General features: G+C 44.7%; 1 protein-coding gene across 2 annotated transcripts in view; it reads right to left on the bottom strand.

Moving 5' to 3' along the window:
* Window positions 1-5,249: 5,249 nt before the first annotated feature.
* LOC307259502 (teashirt homolog 1-like) overlaps window positions 5,250-11,528 on the bottom strand; it is a 38,036-nt gene continuing 31,757 nt past the window's right edge. For both annotated transcript variants that reach the window (XM_080039374.1, XM_080039375.1), the window contains one exon: window positions 5,250-10,157. In XM_080039374.1, the coding sequence (XP_079895500.1) occupies window positions 6,562-10,157 (3,596 nt within the window). In that variant the 3' untranslated portion in view covers window positions 5,250-6,561. The remainder of the gene's footprint in view (window positions 10,158-11,528) is intronic.

Raw genomic sequence — 11,528 nt, 5'->3', positions numbered from 1 at the left:
TGGGCCTACTCTGAGCCCTGCATAAGTAATTGAGATGTCAGTATGTGTTCTCATATTCCCACAACAAAACTGTAGGAAAACATGCACTGTTGAAGGTCATTTGAATAATTCCTTAATGGAAGGGAGGCCTTGTTTTTCGGGGGATGCATGAAAAAGCAAATGTCAATGATCAAAATCAAGCAACATCATATCTCACGAAGGCAGCAGCAGCACTGATTCCTGGAGCACTTCACCCCCTCTATCTCCCTCTCCTCTCTTTCCTCTCTCTCTCTCTCTCTCTCTGAAAAGATAGATAAGGGATAAGTGTCTTTGTGCATATCAAACACATCCACGTGCCACCATTTCTCAAGGGGTCTCTTTGAAACACAAATTGGTTTTGAGACATTTTTCTGTGTTGACCTCTTTGATTTGAAATAGGGAATGACAGGGACATGGTAGTTCTCATATTCAGAAAAGGAACCCCTGAGAGGTCAATGACTAAATCATACATATATACACACACACAGAATAATAGGGGGTAGGGGGGGGTGTCATTAATCTTTCATATAGGGATTATTATTGTAGCTATAGACATGTCCCCAGGTGATCAGGCAAATGAAGACAGATTAGATGTTACACAAATAAGGTGTACATGGAATAAAAAAAAATGTAAGAGATACATTTATTGTGCTGGAATCTCAGGTTAAGACTTTTTTTTATATAATTGTCCTTGAAAAGTGTAGTATGGTTTATTATAAGCCTTAATGCAAGTCAGAATAATGATGACAATATGTATGATTTAACAAACAGCCATGGAGCTGGATTAGCTTTCAAACCAATAAAGTGTAGAAAGAGGTATCAGAGGTAAAGAATTGTTATTAAAATGTCCTGGGGAAAAACGGTTATGTCGTTTATGACACGTCGAAACAAGTCAAAGAAATGAATACACAGAAACGCACGACCAAGCAAACAGCCATTGCCACTACAAAGAAGAGGATGAAAGAAGAAGAAGAAAAAAAAGAGAGAAAGAGTACAGGGCAGTGGGAGAACAGAATGGATAGGTATCGCATCTTGTTTTGTTAAACCACATCCCTCATCCACACCAAAGATGGAGTAAACATTTCATCCCCCCTTGTATGCTTTGTGTTTTGTCCGTTGCTAGTGATGGATGAAGGGCCCATGGTGCGACACACACACACACACACACACACACACACACACACACACACACACACACACACACACACACACACACACCTGCAGTTCGCCATCCAGCAGCACCGCATCATAACTAAAGGGCTTGGCAGACTCAGATGATCCCCCCCTACATCCGTTAGCCCGCCGCTGTCAAACACCATCATTCTCCAAAGACAACTCTGTCACATCAAACCCTCCCACCACAAAATAAACCCACCTTGATGAAAGAGTGCCGCGTGTCCATCAAAAGAAATACAAATACACTGCTACTGACAGCAGCTGGAGTGCCTCACTCTGTTAACCGTGGCATGGAGGTTCTACACTGGTTTGCCTGTATATGGAAGGATTTTTTTCAACATTTCCCTTTCAGCTTTCTCTATGCGTCTGAATCATTAAAGAACAAATAACATACCTTGCTTTTTTACTTGTGTAGCTAATGATATGCACAACAATGGAGAGGCTGGTTAAAGCTGTATATAGATGTATTCTCGTATTAATTAAAATATTTGAAAACAATGGATGGGTTTGATTTTTTTCTGTGGGTCAAAAATGTCATTAATTCTTTTATGTTTTACTGCATGGTAAACATGTTATATAAGACTACAACATATTTTGCTGTCAAGCCCTGATAGGCCTTTTCTAGTAAAGAAAACTATTTCCGCAGAACCTATATGCACATTTATATAAATTCTAGGAAAAAAAAATTTGATGAAATGAATACAGTTGAAAATAAAGCGTTGTAGTTTCCCAGTACCCTTATTGCTGTTTGTTAGTACAGTAAACACGGTTGTGCTGTTATAAGTAAACATAAAGTGTTGTGTGCACCACTTTCCTGTGATTATGCTGTCCCAAAATAAAAAAAAAACCATTGTGGCCCAAACAGAACCCATTGTTACACATGACCTTTTTTGTTAGCATGTTTGGACGGTCAGAATTGTCACAGAAGCTACACTTTTTACAGCGTGAAGCTTAGTGGCACAGCTGAACCAAGTCTACAAACTGACTTAAATCGTCATAAAAATAGAGTTGAGTCAGGCATCTTGTGCTCCACATGAATACTGATAACTTTCCCTCCTGAATGCACTCTCCACAATGAGCAGTTTTTATCAGGATCCAAACAGATTTCTTGCGACTTTATTTATGTGATCCAGTACAAAGGCTCTCTAGTCGTCGTGGCTTTGTTTGTTGATTCTCTGCGAGACATTGTTTGTTTGGCTTGGTTTTGAAGTATTTTGGAAAAGGGGTATTAAACCTATACGTCGGGAGTTGTGTTGCAAAGTTGGAGGCTTATACGCGGCAGACGCAAGCAGGGATCCTCAGCGGGAGGCTTTGCCTTTTGTTTCATGGCTGACGATCATCTTCCTGCCTTTATCATATAGAAACCAGGAGCTACGACCAAGAACATACCAAGCCTAACAAAAGACCGGTATAGGCTGCATGAATTACACACACACACACACAAGGTTATAACACACCTCGGAGCTCCAGAGGTGAACTTTTCTGAGAGGAGATCAAACATCAGAAGTACACCATATTTAGCTTGACTTCACTGTGACTCCATTGGGTGACACCTGATCTACCACTGTCTCTTGCTGGTGTCACAAATATATTTAGTATGCTTGATGAAATGTAGGCTACAGACCTGCAGTGTGTAGCACACAAATTCCTATGCAAACACCACATATATCCTGTTCTATCTGGGCAGAAGCAGGCACCATTTGCTCAGGTTAATGCTCCCTCCCCGTGCTCCCATACCAGCCCAGGTGATTTTGTTATTCCATTTGTGCCCCTCTGTCTACACACCCACCTCTTGTCTGCTGTACATAATGGGTCCCAGCCCTCTGAGAGGAAGCAGGCATTTACTTATACAAAACCTGGAGGAAATCCCTACCAATCCTCAGGGCTCACGTTCAGCAGCGCCCCGCGAAAGAAAAACACAAAAGGCTATGCAAATCTATAGCCCAATGCCTGCGTTTATCTACCTCTCTCTGGTTTTTCCGTTTTGCACCGCGGGAACATCAGCATTGTGCCCCGTGCGTGGCGATTATCGCATGTAATTTACATAGAATACGCACAGGAAACAGTGCGCTGATCCCTAACAAAAGAAAAGGAAGGAGTCTCTATCGGCTCAGCAGCTATCTGACGGAGCAGCAAAAAAAATTACAGGTTTTAGCTGTGGGGGTATTAAACCTACAAGGTGTTTTTTTATTTCTGGTTTGCAAGGGGGAACACTATCTCGTCCAAATGTTGCTTGTTTATCTGCCTTGTTTGTCTTATAACCCAACTCTAGCAAGCTCCCCTTTTTTTAACTGGAGGATGCTGCATCTTCAGCCCGGGCTAATCTGCTTCCTCTCTCTCTCTCTCTCTCTCTCTCTCTCTGCCTGTGTTTCCTTTGTCACTGAATCCGTGTATCAACACAGCGAGGTGCAGCCGGATCGAGGAGGTGTGTAATTGCACAGAGACACTCGTGCTAATATGGCTGGGGAAGAGAGAGAGTGAGTGTGTGTGTGACTGACTCAGCCGACACGAAAGACACGTTGTGAGTGGGTGAGCAATGGAAGTCATAACACTGCGGCATGGCGTCATCCGTACAAAGGCTGGCACTGTGAGTACTCTATCAGAAACTTGAGACATGAGGGCCAGATGAGAGATCAAATTCCTTGATGCATATGTTTTACCTGCAGGGGCTGAATGGGGAAGAAAAAAGAAAGCCCACAACTAGCCGCTTACTTTTGGCTAAAGGGAGGAAGGTGGGGGGTCAACTAGAGGTCACTGTAGACAATTATTCACTTTTTTAGCGCTCTGACTAAAGCCAAATGTTATGGCTGTATGATACATGACATGCAGTCAGATGTGAAATTTAGGATAGAAACAACAGCATGCTAAGAAGAAGACTAAGAAAAATCAGAAAGGGATAGGAAAAGCTGTGACCAAAGTGCATAAAAGAGACTCGAGGATGACGTTAGACGTTTCCTGATTAGTCGAAAAGGTGCAAAAAAATAGTCTGTCACGCTTTGCAAGTAACCATGCAGATACGCATTTAGAGGCAATGAAATCAAAGTCAATGAGGTGGATAGGGAAATTACAGTGGGGGGTTTTTGTTGCACAAAGCTACGTCATTTTTGACTGACCTAAGACAGTGACATGCCGGCTGAGCCAATCAAAAACATTCTAAATCAATAAACCATGTTCTCAATAACAATACCAAAGTGACACTCGATCCTGCACAGATGTTTCATCCGAACAAACTTGCTAAAACACAAAGAGATGTTTAGAAAATCTAGGAATTTACAGTCGACATGTGCCTTTCGATGTTGGCTGTGATGCTGGCAACTTGGATGAGTAGTGTCTGAAAAAAAAACCCACATCAGATTTAAGATCTGATTCAGGTTTAATTATAATCTCTCCACATTGCCAGATTTCCCAGTAATGCCGGTTGACTGCAGCGCCCCCCCGGCAGTGTTGCAGTTGATCAGAGAGAGATTGTGGCGTGCTGCTTATGTATCATCTGAATAGTTGGGTTAATTATTGGATGGTTCACTCAGTCCAGTCAGGAGGGCTGTATCAAGCAGAACAGACACCCATCTGATTTCGTTCCAAGAAGACAGGCGAAAGTACACTGCCGTCATTAATGCAACACTGATTCTTTCAGAACGGGCCCTCCGAAGGCCAGTCACAAGCCTAGCATGGGTTTCTTACAGTACAATAGGCACCCTTAAAGGCTTATCATTCTAATAATCGTGGGTAATATGACGTGGCTCAGTCATCAGTTTTAAAGTATGAAACGAGTGACTTCTTTTTATCTCTTAAAATTATGGGAACATAGAAGCAGGCCTGTTGAAGAACACTAAATATGCACTAGTTCTACAGTAAGACTAGAGCATTTTAGTCTCACCTCTACAATGCAACAGTTGAGGTTAACTTAAAGGGATAAGGAAGTCACTGGATAAGATTGAATATGAGTGTAACAGGTGATAACAAGGTGTACTGTAAACATGTCGAGTTTGGTGCAGAATTGTGATAAATGAACACACAACCACAAGTGTATGACTGTTAACAACTGCTTTGGGGTTTATTTTACAATTGAGAAAGAAATTAAACAAACTAATCGGTGCTAGAAATGTCTTTTTTTTTACAATATTGTCGATAAAACATTGAAATGTATAGTCATTGTGCATCGCTTATTTATTTTTACACACCATTTCATGCATCAAATCGGATGCAAGTATAATTAAAATCATTTTCTGTAAACCAAGCCAAAGAAGCTAAATTTGTATTTTTCTTTAAAAAAGGAAATGTTTTGTAGCTCTACAGCATATATCTATATACACCATCTGTTTTTAATTTTTCATCATTTTTTTTGTATATAAAATGACATTATAAAAGTTAGAGAATGCACACACCTTAAGATACAAAGAATGTTGAGCTGTTTTCAAATGGTAAGATATGTCTTATGGAGTACTGACATTTCACTTGTAATCATTTACATACAGTATAATGGACTGTTCTCTTTACAGTTGAATAAAGCGACACACTTTAGAAAGAGAGAGTTGTAACAAACCATACAACTGGAAAATTGCTATAAGGTGATACTTCACAACAAGGAAACGTTTTTTGGAGCAAAAACTTGCATACTGACGGCCATTCATTTGCACTGATTGACTCGTAACCAGAAGCAGCATTTCATTTTTCCAAATGTTCAAATAATCTTTTTTTTTTTTCTTCTTATACACTGACAGATTTATGAGCAGGCCATTCATCATCAAAAACATCGCAGGGACAGGAACCCAAAAAAAAAAAAAGGATAGGGGGGAAATGATAAAACCTTGATCTTTTTAAAAATCAATCTGATTTTGACAAATGCAAGATATTTCAAAAACATGTTCTCTTTACAAACTCAAAATTCAACTGTCTAAGGTGCTACTTCAGTCTTTCAGGGTATTCTTTCATTCGTTTGGTGTATACATTTAATTATCACCTTCTTCATATCAAGTATTATACAGTTTTCTCTTCCACCAATTCTTTTTGCCGCTCACCACTTTTTTTTATCAATGAAGCAGTAGTTGTATTTTTGCCATGAAAAGATTAAAATCTTGTGTTTAACCTTGATTCACTAAAATACATGCACAGATCAGACAAATAGCATATAAATATATTACAAAATAAGTGTAAAAAAGCTTGGCAAAACAGAAACAAATCAACATGAAAAAAAAAAAACATGGTCCAGTCAGGCAGTTATCACAACAAAAACAAAAATAAGACCGATATTTTTCTGGCGGCTCAGTTCGGCCCAGTGCAGTAACTGTGAACAATGTCATTTTAGTGCAATGAAATTCTAATCAGTTCCACAGCTGTCAGTCTCTAACCTCAGCATTAGTCCACACTTTAAACTTTCTCCATCTTGTCTATCTTCTCCAGTTTCTCCAAAGCAGTGACAAACACCAGGTGGTCCTCTGGAGACTTGCCGTGGGTCTTGCTGAGGTGCAGTTTGACTGCGTGTTTGCTGACGAATGTCCGATTGCAAAGTCTGCACTGGTACACAGAGCTTGTGTCGTCCTCTGACGTGGTCAAGGCTAACAGGGGGCTGCCGAATGTCATTTTGTCTGTGATCACCTTTGAGGCAGCCTGCTGCTCCCGTAGGTGCTCCGTTGACAGCTTGGACAGGTCCTTCATGCTGAAGCCCAGGTGAGACTCCAGGTGGCCGATGTAGGCGGAGGGAGTCCTGAACTGGGAGGCACAGTCACCACAGAGGAACACCGGCTGGCACGAGTCCATGTTCTTGAGAAACTTGGTGCCCCCAGTCCGTCTCAGCTGGTACTTGACATTAGCCAGCCAGTGGGATATGGTGGTCATGGAGAGGCCTGTGAACTTACATATGTGGACCCTTTCCTGCGGGCCCAGGTCAGTCATGGCCAAGCGGCCCTCCGGGGTCTCCCTCAGGCTGGAGACAAACTGGGCCTGGAGGATGAGCAGGTGCTGGGGATTCCAGTTGGATTGCCTCCCTTTCCTCTTCTGCACTGGGGAGAGGTCCTCTAGGGCGTCCTCAAATGCACTACCATCGGCATCTGACTTCTCTGAGATGGAGGAGGGGGTTGAAGATTTGGGCGTCAGTCTTCCAGTGAGGTTTTTGACCATATCAGAAATGTCCATCAGAGCATTCTCTCTCAGAGGAGAGGAGACTGAGTCGGGGAGGGAAATGAGGGGTTTGTTACCATTTACATTGTTGTTGGCCATGAGCATACTACTACTACTGCTGCTGTTGTTGTTGTTGCTGTTATTGTTATGGGTGGACTTACTTTTACTCAGGTCTATGGGCTGGTCGTTGTTTTCATACAGCTTATAGTGGTTGACGGGCTCAGCTGTCTTGCCCTGAGGAGTTGAGTTGAAAGCTGGCTTATCTATCATGCTGTTGCTGATTTTGTAAAGCATCGATAGAGGGTCTGCAGCTGGGCCTATTGGTTTGGAGGCCTTACCCAGGTGTGTGTTCATGATTGACTGGAGTGCACTGAGAGGGTTGATGAAAGGGCTTTCCGGTGAGTGATCGGTGATAATGCCAAGACTGTTGCCATTAGTTACAGGGGACCGGCGCACCTCTGAGCCATTCTTTGAATGGTTGTTGTGGCCGTCTAGTAGGCTCTCTTTGGGCTCCTTCTTGCAGATGAGCTGCGAATCTACACTGCCGGGGCTGCTACTTCTCATACCAGATGGTTTACCTACAGAAAGGTCATTTGGAGATGTTAATTGTTCTCTCTGCTCTCTCAGTGCAGGGGAAGGGGATTTTACTAACGACGGGGGCCGGCATCGTTCCAGACTCACCATCTTCTCCTCCTTCTCTTTCTTCACAGTGGCAGCTTTCCCTGTCACTTTCTCCACAAGCTCCTCCATGGCAGTTACATTGCTTCTGAGGGGGGTAGGGGAGGAAGGGCTCCGGGGAGAGTGGATGATTGAGTTGTGGTCAGTTACAAGGCCTCGTAGCCCACTGTTAAACATCGGTTGCATCTGGACACTCTGGACCAATGGGGATAGATGGGTAGAAGAACTTTTCAGGACACCATGAAGCTGGTAGGCTGCATGAATGCTAGGATAGCCACCCCACGTGGGTGTCCCTGTCTGAGCCTTGCTGATGGCACTAGATACAGTGTTCTCAAGGGATTTCAGAATGTCTAAACCCCCTTTTGGTGCCTCCTCCAGATCTTCTTCTCTAAGGTATTTATATGATGTGGTGTCAGTCTCAGATTTCTCACCTGAGTCATCTTTCTCCTCCTTGATTTTTCTCTCTAGGGACACAACACCTTCCATCTTTTCATCCTCACCTCCTTCCCTCTTTTCCTCTGAGCAAGAGGAGAGGGCGGGGGACACAGGCTGGGACTTAACAATACCAGGAACAGGGAGTCTGGTAGTGGTTGGTGGCAGTGGGATTGACTGAAACTTCTCTTCCACCACTGGGTCAAAAACCAGCTGTTTGCCCTTCTTGGATGCAGAATTTGTGACTTTCAAAAAGTGACCCGTGACCATCATGTGGGCAGTCAGCTGTTGCAGTGTATCGTGAGAGCTCCCACACTCCATGCATTTGAGGATCTGGGCTTTACGAGCTTCAAACTGCCATGTGTAGCTGGCACCATTCTGGTAGCCATAACGGTTGTTTGGCGTGACGTAGGGGTTACCTGCAGATTTAGCATCTTTCCCAACATCCCCAAGGGATACATTTCCACCTCCACTATGTGCATGAAGAGAGTCTGGGGAGCACGGGGAGACTATAGCCTCCTGTAAAGCTCGTTTTTTAGCCGAAGTGGCCATCAGTTTAGTTGCCAAGGCTGGCATTGGTTCTTTGAGAGGCACTTTCTGGTAATGCTTGGTCTTGATCATATGAACACTGAGATCTTGGAGAGACTCAAAGGAGTGGCCACAGTACATGCACTTGAGCACCTTCTGGGCGTCCTCTTTCCCCTCCATCTCCATCAGGGAGCGCTTGCGTGGTTTGGACCAGCGCTTGCCATGCTCCTCCTCCTTGTCCTTGTTGTCGTCTCGATAGTGGCCTGACTCGTTCATGTGGACGGTCAAACCCACCAGTGTGTCGTAGGCAGCGCTGCAGTCTTTGCAGCGAAACTTGCTCGCACCGGTGAAAACAGAGCCATACAGCTTGTTGTTCTGCCTGTAGAGCTGCACTGTGCTGAAGAGGCTGGGCTCTGGTAAAAGGTGGTAGGGGTTCTGCTGAAAAGTCTTAGCAAGTGCTGCCTGGTGCCAGTCATAGGCTACACCGCCGCCATTTGTAGCCCCACCACCACCGCTGCCCCCGTTGCTGCTGGTTGCACTGTGGCTGCCAACAGAGCTAGCCGCTGTGCCATTAGTATTGCCACTTGCGCTGCCTGTGTGGTTGTGAGCGTTGCCGGAGCTCCTGCCATTATGGTGACTGCTGGCCATGTTGACCCCACTGTTCTTGTTTGGGGTTGGAGTTGTGGAAACAGAAGCAGCAGGGGCCGGTTCTGGAGTGGTGAGGGCACTGTTGATGCTTCCGGCTGCAGCAGGCTTAGATTTCATGATGTCCATTGTGATGCTGGACCAGGAGGCATCTGAGATGAGGTTTGCATAGACGGCTTTCATCTGAGCCAGGCTGTCCTGGAAAGAGAGGCCGTTGTTGGGGCGGAAGGCCAAAGCCGTGCCATCCCTCTCCTGAGCCTCCATGGAGGGGGTGCTCTTGAAGTCCGTAAGCCTGTCGCTGGCATCGCTGAGGGGAGAGCCGTATCCAGCATCTGGGTTAGTGCCATTACTGAGTGGAGAGTCTCTGTAACTAGGTGGCTGGCCTCCATCAGCATCAGCATCAGCATCAGCATCAGCATCAGCATCAGCGTCAGCATCAGCGTCCTCCTCTTCCTCGTTGCACAGAAACTCAGTGTCCTGTCCGTCTAATGAGAGGCCGTCATCCTCCAGGTGCTCTTCCTCCTCCTGATCGCCTGCCTTAAGCTCGTCCTCGGGTACGTACGCTGGAGAGAGAAAAGAGAGAAGAGAAGAAAAAAGAGGTCAGCTCAGTGAAATTAAAGATTTACGGCACACTTACAGGACCTCTGTCAAAATAAAATGGGATGAATACTCAATGATGGGAAATGTAGGCTTTTATTCCCATCCGATGCGAGTGTGTGTCTGTGTCTCTCTATGCATGCATGCACGAGTTTGTGTGTATTTTACACACACACACACACACACACAAACACACACACACACACACACACACACACAAACACACACACACATGTGGCACTGAAAGCCAGTGGTGAAAAATCCCTCCGAGGGAAAAATAAATCACTGAGCTTCTGACAGTTGTCCTTTTCCTTCCCAACTCCCTATTCCTCCACACATGCCTCATGTTCCCCAGGAAATGACTGGCTGCTTGGCCTTGTTAGCCAGCTGCATGCTTGTATGTTCAACTCCCCCCTTTCCCTTTCTTTGCTTTCTCTCTTCCCCATGCTTTATTGCCTCTCACTCATCCCCCGTCCATAAAGTTCAGCTCCTCACATGTTCAGGTTACGCAACTGATCCGGTAGGGAAAGAAACAAAACACTGATTTTGAGAGATTGCTGTTTTCCTTAACCCATTCCGACAAGCTGAACTTTCTTTTAGTTTGCTTTGAGCTTATTAAGCACAAACTTGTAGTACTGCATGTAGGGTTTAGGGAGACATTGTACGTATTTGCAAAATATACTTCTGTGTTTGACTCAATACGGTAAGAATAAAAAGAGAAAAAGGCACATAATACATTGAGACAAACTAACACTTCTGAGATGTAACAGGTTTACCGGTAAAATGTATAGAGGCAAATGAGATAGGAGGCTAGACCTGTGTGTGTGTGTGTGTGTGTGTGTGTGTGTGTGTGTGTGTGTGTGTGTGTGTGTGTGTGTGTCTAGGGAAGACACAGCAAGCATCAGTAAGTAGGAGAGACGTGATGGTGGTGAGGGGAAGAACAGGTGAACGAAAAAGAAGATGTGGTGGGGAGGAAAAGCAAGCGGGAGGCGGTGGGTTTGATGGGTGGGGAGAGGGGAGAGGGGGGGGTAAGAGAAAAATGAGAAAGAAGAGGGAGCGAGAGGGAAAGAGAGAGAGAGAGAGAGAGAGAGAGGCAGGGAGACAGGAAAGACGGCCCCCTAGCTTCTTCCTTTATCTCCTTCCTGCATGGTGAGATGTGTGTCCTAGATGCCAGTATCAGTCTCTCCTGATGAAACAGATGTGCTGTCAGCTTCAAACGGCACGCTAACCTGTCATATCATAATCTAAGTGGACATAATACCTGATATATATACACTGGCACCATTTACTGCTGCCTGAGAGGAGATGGGTGGAAGGGGGGGTGGGGGTGGGGGTGG

Source organism: Ammodytes marinus, assembly GCF_949987685.1.
Source record: "Ammodytes marinus genome assembly, chromosome: 13".
Taxonomy (NCBI): Eukaryota; Metazoa; Chordata; class Actinopteri; order Uranoscopiformes; family Ammodytidae; genus Ammodytes; species Ammodytes marinus.
The sequence above is the reverse complement of the archived record's forward strand: the minus strand, read 5'-3'. Positions and strand labels throughout refer to the sequence as shown.